Below are 18,286 nucleotides of genomic sequence, written 5' to 3' on the forward strand. Positions count from 1 at the left end.
TTTTCTTATTGGACCTTAGTCTCGCGCTCCGCTCATTTTCTGAAATCTGGGCGTGCCAAGCGACAACAAAACACCGTCTGGACACGCCTCCCTTTGCTTTCTGCTATTCTTTTACTGGACCCTCCGCCCATTTTCTTAGCCCAAGGCACCGTCTACGACGCCCGTTTAATTTTCTGTTTTTCTATTGGACCCTCACTCCCGTGCCTCCGCCCATTCTCAGAACTCGGAGCCAGTCGCCGTGCGGTGTGGGCGTGCCCTCGGTGGGCTTGTTGTGGCGCTGGGTGCAGCGTGTGTCAGTGTGCTGTACTGCTCGGCCATGTCGGTGATGGTGTGCCGGGTAATGCGCTGCTCCGCCTGGAGAGGATCCGCCTCTGCTGCCTATAGTACGGCCAGGGATGGCGGCTCTGCTCCGGCTACTGCTCAGGTCCCCCCTGTACCGGCATCTCCATCCACCACCTCCTCCTCCTCTCCACCTTCCCCTCCACATCCCTCCAACACCCCGAGCCTGGCCCGCCGCTTCTCCTCCTCCATCGCCCCCAAGGTCGACAACAAGACTTTCCTCTGGTCCCGCTATGGGGAGATGAAGAAGCTGGTGCAAGGTGAGCGATGACAGATGGGGGGGGATGGATGTATACTCCTCTATATACTTCTCCTATATACACATCTATATACTCCTATATACTTCTCCTATATACACATCTATATACTCCTATATACTTCTCCTATATACACATCTATATACTCCTATATACTTCTCCTATATACACATCTATATACTCCTCTATATACTCCTATATACACATCTGTATACTCTATATACTCCTCCTATATACACATCTATATATTCCTCCTCCTATATACTCCTCCTATATACACATCTATATACTCCTCCTATATACACATCTATATACTCCTCCTATATACACATCTATATACTCCTCCTATATACACATCTATATATTCCTCCTCATATATACTCCTCCTATATACACATCTCTATACACATCTATATACTCCTCCTATATACACATCTATATACTCCTCCTATATACTCCTCCTATATACACATCTATATACTCCTCCTATATACACATCTATATATTCCTCCTCCTATATACTCCTCCTATATACTCCTCCTATATACTCCTCCTATATACTCCTCCTATATACTCCTCCTATATACACATCTATATATTCCTCCTCCTCCTATATACTCCATCTATATACACATCTATATACTCCTATATACACATCTATATACTCCTCCTAGATATTCCTCCTCCTCGTATATACACATCTATTTACTCCTCCTATATACACATCTCTATACACATCTATATATTCCTCCTATATACACATCTATATACTCCTCCATATACTCCTATATACTACTCGTCCTCGTCTATATACTCCTCCTATATACTCCTCCTATATACTCCTCCTATATACTCCTCTCCTCTATATACAGATCAGTCCATGGAGGATTCTGTATTATGTCATACATGCAACGAGCTAGATGTGATCAGCCTCATCACCATACACCATACAATGTGATTGTACAATGCTCTGTAATAGGAGGACACACCTATCCCATCAGGCTCCATTCACACCTGAATGGATTATTTTCAGGTGTTTTTGGGCTTTTTTTGCAGGTGTTTGGATGCAGGCATTGACATCTAACAAAAACGTTTGTAATCTGCCAAAAAAAAAATAAACTTGTGTACTTTTTTGAGCTTCAGGCATCTGTCTTCAGTGACAGAGCACTCATATATGTGAACAGGAGCCATTGAAATGAATGGGATTTTGCTTGTTGGGCGTTTTTCAGACTTCAGAGATGAGCGTTTTACCAGCTGAAAAACACTCAGGTGTGAACAGGGCCCCAGGCTACTCCATTCTCCCCCTCTGCATCTAAGGAGGTTGTATGGTCAGATTGCCACATGTATGGGGGGGGGTCCCTATAAGTCAGAGTAAGGGGGTGCTGAGTCAGTATGGAGCAATGCTCCCCACCCCTCCCCCAACTGTCTTCTCCTCATTCCACAATGGATCGGATCCCCTAACTATCACCTCTTCCTCCTGGGCTTGGGTTATTTTAAGGAAGGATGCCACCTTTTGAGAAGGGGGAAAAAAAAAAAACTCCCATATTGCCAAAATGTGATTTATTATATTAGTAAAATTAGCATTTTATTATTGATGTTGTCATTTTTTTTTTTTTATGATAAAATAGAATTCTAATACCACAAAAGTAGTAGTGTGTGTGTGTGTGTGTATATATATATAATCACACACTACTACAAAAAATATACACTACTACACAAAACAAAAACATTATTTATATCTACAAAAAAAAAAAAAATGTATACACACACACTACTACTTTTGTGATATTAGAATTCTATTTTATTAAAAAAAATTACAACAGAAATAATAAAATGCTAATCTTGTGATATAGAATTATTATTTTTTTTTTTTTTGCTGCAAAGCAATCTTGATCAGCCCGCCCCCCCCCCCCCCCCCATTAAAATCAGGAGCTGGGGGAGAAAGTCCATCAGATTCTGTAGAAAGGGGGGGGGGGCTGCATGCTGACCAAGTGTTGCCCCCTACACAGATGTGTCCCATCCTGGTGGTGTTTGTAATGCATCTAGGAGGCAGAGGTGCTGCCCTGCTGTCAGTCTATGGCTGGCTGAGATGTGCTTGGCCTGGAGGCTGTATTGAGGGGTGTCCCTACAACCAGCACTTACCTGCAGCTGGGGACAGATGATTGATCCTGGATGTAATCATGCTCCGGCTAGAATTGCCCCACTGGTGCAAATAGTTTTCCCTTTTCACATCTCTAGGTTTGAAGTATCGGATAATTGAGAGTTCTTACAAGTTGGTTACCATTCTGTTTTTGCAGTGAAGGGTTCAAGATACATAAAGGCAAAACTTTTTTTTTTTTTTTCTTTCCGTTTTTTTGATTTTGGATAGAATAAGGGAGGATTAGAACCCCATTGAGGGTTTTGGTTTTTGCCATTTCCCTTCACTTCCTGTCCCTTAGCCAGAAAAGGAAGTGAGAGGGAATCCCCGGTTCACCCCATTGGAAGGTTTCCTCTTTTATTCTGCTTCTGGTGACAACCCAAAATGTGGAGGTTTTCTCACTTTTAGTGATCACGATAAACAGGACAACAAGAGGGGGTGTCTTCCCTAACAGGGGTCACACACCGCAATTTTGAAGTATATTGGTTCAGTGCTGGCTTTCTCTACTTCAAATTTAAAAATATAAAACAAAAAATTGATGAGTTCTAATCCCTCTCCACGCTATCCAAAATGAGGAAAAAAAAAAAGTAATGACACAAATCCATCAAGTGCAACCAATAAAATAAAACAACAAAAATGGAATAAACAAATGGTCCAATTTGTGCCAACAAATCATTTAATAATAATAATAATACAAACATTTTTTTAAAAAATTTTAATTGATAGTAAATTAAAATATTTATTTATTAATAATAATAATAATAAATAAATATTTTTTAATTTTACTATCAATTAAAAAAATAATTAAAAAATGTTTTTATTATTATTTATTTCTCTGCTTTCTGGAACTCTGAACCCTAAATCTATCTGGTGTGCTGGTGCCTCTCAGAGCACATTGATTCATCTCTTCTGGATTTTTATTGGATGAGAACACCCCTGCAGTAAAACAATATGTCAGTTCTGGTGATGATTGGTTTACGATGCGCCTGTGTCCTGTAGTCTGCTTTGTGACTGGCTGGCTGATCTTTGGATGTTTTATTGACAAACAAAAATAGAGTAACTAGAAGATAAAGCTGACTATAAGGCCCCATGCACACGGGACGTTTTTAACGCCGCTGTAAGCAGCGTCAGGCGTTTTCTTTTTGCAGCCTAAAAACGCCCCTCCATGTTATTCTATGGCCTCATGCACACTCAGACGTTTTTGAGCTGTAAGTGGCTTAGACGTTTTTAGGCTGCAACAAGAACCCACCACCTGCGCGTTCTGAGGACCAGCGTTACAGCGTTAAAAACGCCTGACGCTGCTAAAAGCTGAATAACTTTGCTATAACGTTGCTTAACGTGCGTTAAGCCACGTTATACGTTTTTTTTTCTTCCATTCAAAATCAATGGTTCCCTATGGGATCCTATTGATTTGAATGGAGGTCGCACCGCAACACCGCAAGTCGGATCCGACTTGCGGGGTGACTTGCGCTGTGGGAATCTTGAGGGGGAACGCCACGCCAAAATGGGAAAAAAACGGCGTGGGGTCCCCCCCAGGGTTCCAAACCAGGCCCTTCGGGTCTGTTATGGAATTTGAGGGTAGCCCCATGCCGAAAAAAACGGCATGGGGTCCCCCCCAAAATCCATACCAAACCCTTATCCGAGCATGCAGCCCGGCAGGCCAGGAAAGGGGAGGGGACGAGCGAGCGGCCCCACCCCCCCTGGACCACACCAGGCCACATGCCCTCAACATGGGGGGGTGTTGGTGCTTTGGGGCAGGGGGAGCTCTGCACCCCCCACCTCAAAGCACCTTGCCCCCATGTTGATGAGGACAAGGGCCTCATCCCCACAACCCTGGCCGGTGGTTGTGGGGGTCTGCGGGCAGGGGGCTCATCGGAATCTGGAAGCCCCCTTTAACAAGGGGGCACCCCAGATCCCGGACCCCCTCCCTATGTGAATGTGTATGGGGTACACTGTACCCCTACCCATTCACCCCATAAAAGGCAGTGTATGGAAATAACGACAAGAGACGTTTTGGAAAGTTTATTAAAAATCTTCATCCGACTCTTCTTGTCTTCTCCTCTCCGGGGTCTTCCCTGGGGTCTTCTCCGGGGTCTTCTGCTCTTTTGCTGTCCGCCCTTCTTGTCTTCTCCTCTCCGGGGTCTTCTGCTCTTTTGCTGTCCCCCTCTTCTTGTGTTCTTCTCTCCGGGGTCTTCTGCTGTCCCCTCTTCTGCTGTCCTCTCTTCTTTTCTTCTCCTCTCCGGTCTTCTGCTCTTTTGCTGTCGGCTGTCGGCTGTCTTCTTCCTCCGGTCCTCCTCCGACGACGTCTCCGCTGATTATGCCTATCTCCGGTCTCTTCAGCTTATTATATAGCCATTAGGGGCGTGGCCCCGATGACGTCATCTGGAGACCCCGCCCCCTCATGTCACATATGACGTCATCTGTGACATGAGGGGGCGGGGTCTCCAGATGACGTCATCGGGGCCACGCCCCTAATGGCTATATAATAAGCTGAAGAGACCGGAGATAGGCATAATCAGCGGAGACGTCGTCGGAGGAGGACCGGAGGAAGAAGACAGCCGACAGCCGACAGCAAAAGAGCAGAAGACCGGAGAGGAGAAGAAAAGAAGAGAGGACAGCAGAAGAGGGGACAGCAGAAGACCCCGGAGAGAAGAACACAAGAAGAGGGGGACAGCAAAAGAGCAGAAGACCCCGGAGAGGAGAAGACAAGAAGGGCGGACAGCAAAAGAGCAGAAGACCCCGGAGAAGACCCCAGGGAAGACCCCGGAGAGGAGAAGACAAGAAGAGTCGGATGAAGATTTTTAATAAACTTTCCAAAACGTCTCTTGTCGTTATTTCCATACACTGCCTTTTATGGGGTGAATGGGTAGGGGTACAGTGTACCCCATACCCATTCACATAGGGAGGGGGTCCGGGATCTGGGGGTGCCCCCTTGTTAAAGGGGGCTTCCAGATTCCGATGAGCCCCCTGCCCGCAGACCCCCACAACCACCGGCCAGGGTTGTGGGGATGAGGCCCTTGTCCTCATCAACATGGGGGCAAGGTGCTTTGAGGTGGGGGGTGCAGAGCTCCCCCTGCCCCAAAGCACCAACACCCCCCATGTTGAGGGCATGTGGCCTGGTGTGGTCCAGGGGGGGTGGGGCCGCTCGCTCGTCCCCTCCCCTTTCCTGGCCCGCCGGGCTGCATGCTCGGATAAGGGTTTGGTATGGATTTTGGGGGGGACCCCATGCCGTTTTTTCGGCATGGGGCTACCCTCAAATTCCATAACAGACCCGAAGGGCCTGGTTTGGAACCCTGGGGGGGACCCCCACGCCGTTTTTTTCCCATTTTGGCGTGGAGTTCCCCCTCAAGATTCTCACAGCGCAAGTCACCCCGCAAGTCGGATCCGACTTGCGGTGTTGCGGTGCGACCTCCATTCAAATCAATAGGCTCCCATAGGGAACCATTGATTTTGAATGGAAGCAAAAAAAACGCTGCTAAAAGCAACGTGGCAAAACGTGCAATAACGCCAATGGAAAAAGCTACTGAAAGCACGTTTTTACAGCTGCTTTTTCCGGCGTCAGAACTAACTTTGACGTACGTTTTTTCTAACGCCCCGTGTGCATGGGGCCTAAAAACAAATGACTGCATTGTCTTACGTGCCGTGTAAACATTCTGATCTGTGAATTGTACGTCAGATCATCATTGCAGACAGCTTTGTTTTGTCTTCTCACCTTTTTTGTCTTTTTAAAAAAAAAAAAAAAAAAAAAAAAAAAAAAATATTTATATATCGTTCATTCTTGTGACACATGGCGGGATTCTTTGTATCTTGCGCTGTCATTTTATTCGATCGGTTAGATTTATTTATTTGGGTCTTGTTGTTCTGCACTCAGGACTCTTATTTGGGATATTCCAGCTTTAGGAGTTTTCCAGACCTTGCAGGATATTTAGTCCTTTTCATATTGGCCCTTACTCAGACTAGTGCAGGCATCTCCTGTTCTATTCTATGGTAGCCATGTGTACTGTCATCTCCTGTTATATCCTATGGTAGCCATGTGTACTGTCATCTCCTGTTATATTCTATGGTGGCCACGTGTACTGTCATCTCCTGTTATATTCTATGGTGGCCACGTGTACTGTCATCTCCTGTTATATTCTATAGTGGCCACGTGTACTGTCATCTCCTGTTATATTCTATGGTGGCCACGTGTACTGTCATCTCCTGTTATATTCTATGGTGGCCACGTGTACTGTCATCTCCTGTTATATTCTATAGTGGCCACGTGTACTGCCATCTCCTGTTATATTCTATGGTGGCCACGTGTACTCTCATCTCCTGTTATATTCTATGGTAGCCACGTGTACTGTCATCTCCTGTTATATTCTATGGTGGCCACGTGTACTCTCATCTCCTGTTATATTCTATGGTGGCCACGTGTACTGTTATATCCTATGGTGGCCACGTGTACTGTCATCTCCTGTTATATTCTATAGTGGCCACGTGTACTGTCATCTCCTGTTATATCCTATGGTGGCCACGTGTACTGTCATCTCCTGTTATATCCTATGGTGGCCACGTGTACTGTCATCTCCTGTTATATCCTATGGTGGCCACGTGTACTGTCATCTCCTGTTATATTCTATAGTGGCCACGTGTACTGTCATCTCCTGTTATATTCTATAGTGGCCACGTGTACTGTCATCTCCTGTTATATTCTATAGTGGCCACGTGTACTGCCATCTCCTGTTATATTCTATGGTGGCCACGTGTACTGTCATCTCCTGTTATATTCTATGGTAGCCACGTGTACTGTCATCTCCTGTTATATTCTATGGTAGCCACGTGTACTGTCATCTCCTGTTATATTCTATGGTGGCCACGTGTACTCTCATCTCCTGTTATATTCTATGGTGGCCACGTGTACTGTTATATCCTATGGTGGCCACGTGTACTGTCATCTCCTGTTATATTCTATAGTGGCCACGTGTACTGTCATCTCCTGTTATATCCTATGGTGGCCACGTGTACTGTCATCTCCTGTTATATCCTATGGTGGCCACGTGTACTGTCATCTCCTGTTATATCCTATGGTGGCCACGTGTACTGTCATCTCCTGTTATATCCTATGGTGGCCACGTGTACTGTCATCTCCTGTTATATCCTATGGTGGCCACGTGTACTGTCATCTCCTGTTATATCCTATGGTGGCCACGTGTACTGTCATCTCCTGTTATATTCTATGGTGGCCACGTGTACTGTCATCTCCTGTTATATCCTATGGTGGCCACGTGTACTGTCATTTTATAGCACTTCTGGAAGGATCGATGGGTGACAGTGTAGCTGAATACCACTGTTTTTTTTTTTTTTTTTTCGGTCTTTTTGCTGGCCAAACATGGAAAGATCTTCAAACAACTGTGACAATGTACGTGTCTTTGAGAAAATGGCGGCAGCTATAGCCAATATTTATAAATTAAATAAAAAAAAATTAAAAATCTATATATATTCTAATGTCTCACATGCATATATAGACAATGTTAGGTTCACATTAGACAGGAGCCAATTAACCTACGGGCATGTCTTTGGTCGGAGGGGCACCATAGGGAGAACATGCAAACTCAATGTAGCGAGTGTCCTGGTTGGGATTCAAATTGGGGACCCCAATGCTACAAAGCTATCTCTCCTAACTTTTTTTTTTTTTTTTTTTTTGTTACAAGAGCAAGAGGAGGCTGAGAGTAATCAAGTGTATTTTTTTTGGGGTAAGGATACATACGTCAGTAGTTTTCTTTTTAAACAAAGTTGCTGTGCAGGGTTTTTAGTTTAAAAAGAAAATTCTATTCTAGTGCCATTTTCTTCACTCAAAAAGTCCCTTCTGTTGCTCTCATCCTCCATTTTCCCTCCAACTTCCTGGTACAAGTTGACTACATTCCTTCTCCATGGTCCCATTGCATGTAGGAAAGTAGCCATTCTTGCTTGCAACTAATATACACAGCTTAATGTCTATATATCTTTATATATGGATGTGTTTTAATGTCTTCACTTATCTCAAGGATGAGTACAAAATCATTGATGCAAGTAAAAAAAAATAAATAAAAAAACTTTTTTTTTTTTTTATAAAAATCTCTGCTACTGCAGACATACTCTATTATACTGCACAGATTTCTACTAACACTTGCATTTAGAAAAAATAAATATCACTTTGGGCTGATATGGGATTCTTAGGTGTAGCTGTCTCAAACACTGTTCACCTCCCTCTTTATATATATATATATATAATTTTTTTTTTTTTTAACCTGGCAGTGATTAGAAATTTATTATTTGGTCTACATAAACAGGTCTCATAAGGGTCTTGGCTGTTATGTATGGCCAGCATTAAACAGATCATACTATTTGTCAGCACTGGCGTAAACCTTGATATAGCCGCATCCCGCCATTAGTGGCAGGTTTTACTCTGCGCCCGCCATGGTTCCCTTTGCGTTGACTATTTACACTCCAAACAGGTATGCCAAGTTGCACCTGTGTGCATGAAGCCCTATTCATTTCTGCCGTATGCAATGAAAATGTGAGCTGAGGTCCAGGATTTGTTGCATGTCGGCTACCTAATAAATTTGGCCTCACCTTTTCCTTTAGTCTGAGTCACTGCCAGGACTAAGATGTCTAACTGTCTGCTACTAGGATGACTCGCATACACGGAATGTTGACAGCCTTCTATAGCCTGTGATGATCTGGGTTCACACCTTCCAATCGGCAAAGGGTTGCTCTGGCTGTCAGGATTTGCATGATTGGGGGGGAATATTAAAAAAAAAAAAAAAAAAAAAAAAAAAAAAAAATATATATATATATATATATATATATATATATATATATATATATATATATATATATATATATATATATATATATATATATATATATATATATATATATATATATATATATATATATATATATATATATATATATATATATATATATATTGCTAAGAGCAAAAGAAGGGCCTTTATATAATAGAGAATTGTGTATATATTATTTATATATATATATATATATATATATATATATATATATATATATATATATATATATATATATATATATATATATATATATATATATATATATATATATAAAAAATGTTTAAAAAATATATATAATTCTCTAGTAAATAAAGGCCCTTCTTTTGCTCTTAACCATTATATATATATATATATATATATATATATATATATATATATATATATATATATATATATATATATATATATATATATATATATATATAATTATAATTTTTTTTTTTTTTTCTGTGGTTGATCTAATACTGGATAGTGCAAAATCTGGTTTTTATGCAAAGCTGCACAAATCAGCTTTCAGTGGTATTTTGCGCACTCCAGTTTTAATAAATCAACCCGGTGTCTGTCTGTTTTGTAATCTGTTCCTGTTAGAGGGTGGCAATGTTCGATCTCCGGGGCACCACTGTATGTAGGAACCCTCTGTTGCTCACTCCCATGGTGGGCTGTGCGATTTGTAGTGTACATAGAAAAATTCAATGCTCGTTCCAAACAAAGGGGGGAGAGGTTTTAGCGCTCAGAGGATGTTTAAAAAGATTCAAAAAAATAGTAAGAAATTGATTACATGCAAAATAAAGTGCCATTAAAGAATGGTTTGCTAATGCATAAAACCCTGTCAAGCTCCTTTTGCAGCTTGGTGGGGTGGTGAAAAAATGGCTCAACCACCTATTTTTATTGTCTGTAGGGTCAATTCAGCAAACTAAAATCAAAAGGCAAAGCAAATAATAAAATAAATCCCTCTTTTCACACTTGTGCGACTTAGCATCTGACTTGTGAGACCCCAAGTCGCAGGACATGTGAAATGACATGTATCTCTAAGAGCCGTTCCTGCACTACTTTCATCCTGACTTTGACACAACTTCAGTGCCAGAGAGTGTAAGGCCCCTTTAACATTTGTGCGACTTGTCATGCGATTTGAGACTGCAAAATCGCATGACAAGTCGTTCTCCATTATTTCCAATGAGCCCCATTCATATCAGTGGGACGAAGTCGCACCGACTTTAAGGTAGTCCCTGCACTACTTTTGCCATGATTTTGATGCGTTTTGAGGAAAAGGCATTATAAGCAGAGTCAAAATCGCGGCAAAAAGTCGCGGTAAAATCTCGTGACTTTGAAGTCGCACAAGTGTGAAAGGGGCCTAAATAACCCATGTTTTTTTTAGTGAATTTACTACTTTTGAGATGGGATACCACACAGGTAACTCAAAAATGTATGCGGTATGTATCGCTTAGTGAATTGACCCCTGTATCTGATTGACCTGAACTACCCTCTCATCTAATATGCTGTAGATTTGGGATGGGAAAGTTGCAAAGTAGGGAATCCATGACCGAAGGCTAAGTTCTATATAATGGTGCTGCGCTATTAGAGAATATATGCAACATTTCTGTGATCCTAATCATCAAATCCGTAATGAACAGTAAAAATATCATGGCACTGACACATAATACATAGAGTGAAAAGATAAAAAAATCTTCTTCAATCATAAAAAGTGAGTGAAACAATGACCGATATGAGTAGATCATCAAATAGTCCTGGTGTAAATGACTAATTGCCAAAAAAAAAACAATATTGTCTTAGTTCCTTCATCATGTGATCAAAAATCTGCAAAAAAAAAAACCTTTAGTGGAAATACACCTCTGTGCTCAGTCTGCTCACCTTACTGTTTTAAGGTAACCGCATTTGGATTTGTTTATCGAAGATGTGGCTCCTAATGTCTCCACTTTCAACTGGGGGCTCTTTCCTCTTTAAACTGTCTCCCTGGTGTGTTTCCGCTTTTTTGCCTGGGTTTCCTCCTCAACGGACTCTGTGATATGTATGGATAGAAGAACTGGGCTCCATAGTGTATTACCGGTGGTAAGACGTTTATTGGTAAAAACAAATGGCTACACACTTTATGTAAATGTAACATTCATATGCTCCACGATCACCAAGCTCGTCAGACATCCCTTCTGGTATGCCTCTGCCCTACGCGTTACGTCCAGACACATGACTTCATCAGGGGTGGAAACGTCTTACCAACTGTAATACACTATGGAGCTCCTTTCTTGTATCCATGCATATCACGGAGTTCTAGAAGGAGGAATTCTGGGTGGAACATAGAGGAAACACACCAGGGAGCCAGTTTAAAGAGAAAAAGGCCCCCCAGTTGAATGTGGGGACATTAGGAGCCACATCTTAGATACACAAATCCAAATGCTGTTAGTAAGGTGAGCAGAGTTGTTTTTTTCACTGACGTTTTGCTGATTTTTTATTTATCACATGAACTATGTGTGGGTGGGTTTTTTTTTTTTTTTTTTTTTTTTTTTTTTATTTATACCAGGACTTTTGTTATCTACTCACTATTGGTCATTGTTTCACTCACTTTTTATGATTGTGTATTTGAGCACAGTAGATACTAAGGAGATTTTTTTTAATATTTTAACTGTATATTACTGATTTGATGATTAGTAGCACAGGAATTTTGCATATATTTTCTAATAGCGCCGCACCATTAAATATAACTTTTCACACCAGTAGCCATGGTATAGCTATATCAGCGTTTGACGTCTGTTAGGTGATCTTCACAATTTATTCATAACAGAAGGTTGCAGCACCCAGAGAAGCAGAGTGGGGAGCTTCTAGGGGCAATATAAAGGTCATATTACCGGATCATTGAGTGACATTTATTACTTGGCTCCCATTGATAACGGAGTTTTGTGCACTTCTCAAAGCATGACAATAAACAATCCTATTGGAGCCGTTTTATACTGCTGTGCTGTGGGTTGGCCGCAGCATAGGGTAGCTGTGAAGCCGGTTTGATTGCAGCACGGTTTTTGTTCAGTTAGCCTGCAGTATCTCATAGACTTTCTATAAGATTGCATGTTTTTGGTGCATTTTCTGAAAGCTGATCAAGAATTTGCATGCAGAATCTTTTTGGTAGAGTTTCAGAAAACGCACTAAAAATGCATGATCTAATGGGAACACGTAGGTTAACTGCACGAAGACCATGAGTACACCCACACAGCTGTGTGAAATGACCCCAATGTGCCAATTCACACCTGAACATTGTCACCTAAATCACTAATTTGAAACGTCCAAGGATTAAAAACGCAGGTTTCCACTTTTTTTTTTTTTTTTTTTTTTTCAGGCACCCCCAAAGGGGCCAAAAATGTGTAATTTTGCTCCTGTACTACAAATTTGTGCGAAAAACACACGTGTAAGAAAACAAAAAAAGAAATGCCAAGCTGTGCTCACGTTAGGTGTGAATGGAAAGTTTGGTTATTTTCTGCTGACGTCAGCTAGTCCCATCTTGTTTTTTCAGTCATTGGGAAGAAGAGGACTCCAGCTTACTGAACGTAGAAGCCCAGCAGTCTGATCAGCAGGAGAGATGTAGAGCCACAGGCTGTTCATTCATTAGACACTTTATACAATTGGGAGGAAATGCGATTAGTTTAATTAGGAGGCTGACTGTTTTTTTCTTTCTTTTCATTCTCTGCCAGTGAGCTCCGGTGTCCTCTGATCCTGGCTTACATTGGCCTTCTCAGTGTCCAGGCTCGGTGCTGGTGGAGGATGCTCAGCTACGTTCCAGGCGGCACGTACAGGGAGGGGACAGCTGAACTCCGGGGAGGATAACCTGCAGCGTTTCACTCACTCCTAATAACTCTGTCTGTCTGCTTGTAGGTCCTGATCAGGAATTTCTCTTTATATTCAGTCTAAAATAAGAATCGGAAAATGTGTTTTGCTGGTACTTCTGTGTGTAATTTATCCTAAATTTTTATAGTGGGTTTTTTTTCTCCTGGATTACAAGAAACAACATTTTAAACTAAGAAAAAATAAATACCACTGTCGTGTCTAAACCGCACCCAGATATCCTCTTAGGCTAAATGACTGTCATGAATATTATAGGGGTTTCATGTTAGAGATTGCAGAGTTTTGGTTTTCAGACTGGGGTGGCTGCCGTGAGATATGAACAGCAAAGTGCAACCATAATGCTAGCCTCTGTCTATATAAGTAGATACAAAATGTGCAAAGAAACCAATATACAATTATGCACTAAGATCTGAAAATAGCATTTCTAAAAATGCTGCTGTCCTTGTGAGTGATAGATTTTCTATTATAATAATAATAATATTGTTTAGATATATAGGTAGATGGTGGTGTATGTATGGATTATCGGCAAGGCCGATATGCACTTTCCCCGATATATCGGTATCGGAACTGGCCGATATTGCAGATATTTTTGTGACGTCATTCTGCCTTCTTAGGCCGCTTCCCTCGCCTTGGACAGTCTCATCGGGGGTGTGTCGGGACTAGTCTCGTCGGGGGTGTGTCACAGCGATACACCCACCCACAGGCCCTGTGCCAGCCAGCCACCCACCCACAGGGTGCCAGCGAGCCATTAAGTATTAAACAAAAATTAACATGTTCAGATTTGTGTTAAATATTGTCTTTATTTTTCAAAACTTTAAATGTGAAAAAAAATATTGACCAATAAGTTGTGACCAAAATATCAGTCTATCCCTAATGTGTGTGTGCGTGCACACACACACACTGGGGGGGGGGGTCACCTTAGTCTGCTTGTAAAGTGGCTCATCTGTAGAATCCTAGAACATGCTGCAGCAAAACTGACATTTCTAAAGAGTTAAGTGTGTGTATACATTTATAGTCACGTGACTACTTAATGCATGCGATAATGAAAATGTCAATTCACTATTGATCGCCTGTGGTATTTAGCTCAAACACCAAAAACTTTTGTTAAATGCCAAAGAGAGAGGAATTTAAAGTCCAATTCACAAGGGGAAATAAATGCATGCGGTAATGTAAGTACTGGTCCAAGCTTGCGATAACTATGGCAATGGTCAGTACCCCCCCTAGTGATTGGCTTAAAAAAAGGCTTGTATGCAATTTATTGGCCTTAAAGGGGTAGAAGGGTCTGGGTACTGCCCTGGGGGACATGTGTCAATACAAAAAAATATTTGAAAAGTCATTTTTTTCTTGAGCAAGGGTTTTAACGATGCTTAATGTGCAACAATCATAAGTTCCTTTTACATATAGTGCCAGGGGGGTCACCTTAGTCTGCTTGTAAAGTGGGGCATCTGTTGAATCCTAGAACATGCTGCAGCAAAACTGACATTTCTAAAGAGTTAAATCCCATTTTAAAATGACTTGCGGTTTCAATTGCCGCACCCGGCTATTTAAAAAAAGAAAAAGGTATAGAAAAAAAACGGCATGTGCCCCCCCCCCCCCCCCTCTGTCCATACCAGGCCCTTCGGGTCTGATATGGATTTTAAGGGGAACCCCACATCAAGTTACAAAAAAAAAAAGTCTGCTTTCAGACTTTGGCGATGTGCTGCCAGCCTGTTTTTAATTGGACTGCCTAACACAGTGCATGTTTACTCACAGAAAAAGGCGCATACTTTAACAAAGCACCTCATCAGTTATTAAAAAGCCTAGTCCTAAGGCATGTACATGCCAAAAATGTAAAGTAAAATATTGTACAATGAGTGATCGGCCGATTACTGTTAGGTCGCCCCAGTGTGACCTGACAGGTCGCCGTAGGTTGCCTTCCATAGAGAAGCTACGGACCCGTTCTAATAGGAGCGACACAAGTCGCTCCGACTTAGAAAAAGGGTCCGGAGCTTCTTTGACCCGGAGCGACCTGCATTGACTTCAATGAAATGCACAGGTCGCCCCAGTGTGAACGGGGCCTTAGTACAGTGCTTTTGACAGCCGATTCTGACTTTTCAGACGACAAAACTGAAGGTGCGTGCTATAAAATGTTTATTGTAAGTGAACACAATGTCCAATTTTCATCTAGGAAAAAATAAGAGCAAGACTAGGCATGTTCAGAAACGAAAGAATACATACAAAACAATTCAACACATGACATCACTTCTGAAGTCGTCCGAAAATGTTTGTATGTTGAGTAACCTTTTCACTTTCAATATAGTTACATAGTGAGGTTGAAAAAAGACATCAGTCCATCCAGTTCAACCTATGATGTGTGTGTGTGTGTGTGTCCGCTTTTAACCGTACATTGTATACCCCTGTATGTTGTGGTCTTTAAGGTGTCCATCTAATAGTTTTTTGAAACTATCAATGCTCCCTGCTGATACGACTGCTTGTGGAAGAGAATTCCACATCCTTACCGCTCTTATAATGAAGAACCCCTTACGTATTTTAAGGTTAAACCGCCTTTCCTCAAGTTTTAGTGAGTGGCCACGTGTCTTATTGTATCTCCTTTCTCTGAATAGTTTGTTCCTTATGCTAGGGTCGCCAGTACAGTATTTGAACATTGATATCATATCCCCCCCTCAATCGTCTCTTCTCCAGAGAGAATAAGTTCAGTGCTTGTAGTCTTTCCTCATAGCTGATGTCCTCCCATTCCCCTAATTATTTTTGTTGCCCTTCTCTGGACTTTCTCCAGTTCCAGCACATCCTTCCTTAGGACCGGTGCCCAGAACTGGACAGCATACTCCAGATGTGGCCGGACCAGAGTCTTGTAGAGTGGGAGAATAATCTCTTTATTTCTGGAGTGAATCCCCTTTTTTATACATCCCAGTATTCTGTTGGCTTTGCTTGCAGCGGCTTAGCATTGCATGCCACTACCAAGCTTGTTGTCTACCAGTACCCCCAAGTCCTTTTCCATCCTAGACTCACCCAGAGGTTCCCCCCCTAGTGAGTAGCTTGCTTTCTGGTTTCTGGCACCCAAGTGCATTACTTTACATTTTTCCACATTAAACCTCATCTGCCATGTAGTTGCCCACCCCGTTATTTTGTTCAGGTCCGCTTGTAAGGTTTCCACATCCTGCATAGATATTGGCATGCTTAGTTTAGTATCGTCCGCAAATACTGAGATTGTACTAGATATCCCCTCCTCTAGATCATTTATGAATAAATTAAACAGGATTGGTCCCAGGACAGAACCCTGGGGGACCCCACTTTCCACACCCGCCCAATCCGAGTACTCCCCATTAATCACCACCCTCTGTACTCTCCCCTGGAGCCAGTTCTCTATCCAGGTACTCACCTTATGGTCCATACCTACCTTCCTTAGTTTGTACAGTAAGCATTTGTGGGGAACGGTGTCAAAGGCCTTTGCAAAGTCCAGATACACCACATCCACAGGCTTTCCTTTATCTAGGTGGCAGCTCACTTCTTCGTAGAAGGTTAATAGATTGGTTTGGCACGAACGATTTTTCATGAATCCATGCTGATTACTACTAATATCATTTTCATTACTAAAGTCTTGTATGTGGTCCCTTAACATCCCCTCTATAATTTTGCATACTACTGAAGTTAGGCTGACCGGCCTATAGTTCCCCGGGATATACCTCGGCCCCTTTTTAAATATTGGTACCACGTTGGCTTTTTTCCAATCAGCTGGCACCATACCCGTCTGTAAACTATCCTTAAAGATCAAGACTAATGGTTTGGCAATCACCTGGATGAGCTCATTAAGAACCCTCGGGTGCAAGCCATCCGGTCCCGGTGATGTATTTATGTTAAGTTTCTCTAGTTTAACTCTAAGTCTATCTTCTGTTAGCCATGGCGGCACTTCCTGGGGTGTAATTATTTAGTTCGGCCTTACAAGCTGGGTTAGTGTAGCCCCCTGATTCTTTTGTGAAGACTGAAGAGAAGAAATTATTTAACACTTCCGCCTTTTCTCTGTCCTCAGTGGCCATATTTCCGTTATCATCTTTTATGGGGCCAATGTGTTCTGGCCTCGCTTTCCTACTGTTTATATACTTAAAGAACTTCTTGGGGTTCTTTTTACTCTCCTCCGCTATATGTCTCTCGTGTTCTATTTTAGCCGCCCTGATTTAGTTTTTACATTTCTTATTACACTCTTTGTAATGCTTAAATGCTGCCAAAGACCCCTCAGTCTTGTATTTTTTGAAGGCCTTTAGCACTAATATACATTTTTATGTTGGAGTTTAGCCACCCAGGGTTTAGTTTTGCTCTTTTAAATTTATTTCCCTTTGGAATGCACTGGTCAATCCCTTTGTTAAGTATGCTTTTGAAGCACTCCCATTTTTCCTCCGTGTTCTTTGTCCCCAGGGTTCTATCCCATTTGATATTTTCTAGCAGAGAGCGCAGTTTAGGGAAATTGGCTCTTTTGAAATTCAGTGTCCTTATATTACCCTTGTGTTTCCTATTACTGTAATTAATACTGAAACTTATTGACCTATGGTCACTGTTTCCTAAGTTGTCCCGTATTTCTATATCCGTGAGCAGGTCTGTATTGTTGGTAATCAGTAGGTCAAGTACCGCATTGTTTCTTGTCGGTGCATTCACCATCTGACCCATGAAATTGTCCTGCAAAACATTTAGGAACTGCCTAGCCTTGGCTGAGTGTGCGGTTCCTTCTGCCCAGTCTATATCTGGATAATTAAAGTCCCCTATTATAATGACATTTCCCATCCTTGCTGCCAATCCTATCTGCAACATGAGGTCCGCCTCACCCTCCTCCCTCTGGTTGGGGGGCCTATAGCATACGCCCAATATTACCTTCCCCACCGTGCCTT

The 18,286-nt window shown here is 42.0% G+C and overlaps 1 protein-coding gene across 1 annotated transcript in view; it reads left to right on the plus strand.

The window, feature by feature from the left end:
* The first annotated feature begins 277 nt into the window (after window positions 1-277).
* The window catches only part of LOC309560669 (5'-nucleotidase domain-containing protein 2-like), an 88,959-nt gene continuing 70,950 nt past the window's right edge, over window positions 278-18,286 (plus strand). The window contains exon 1 of the mRNA XM_082264293.1: window positions 278-599. Within this exon, the coding sequence (XP_082120419.1) occupies window positions 317-599 (283 nt within the window). The 5' untranslated portion in view covers window positions 278-316. The remainder of the gene's footprint in view (window positions 600-18,286) is intronic.

Source organism: Pelophylax lessonae (genome assembly GCF_965119305.1).
Source record: "Pelophylax lessonae genome assembly, chromosome: 7".
Taxonomy (NCBI): Eukaryota; Metazoa; Chordata; class Amphibia; order Anura; family Ranidae; genus Pelophylax; species Pelophylax lessonae.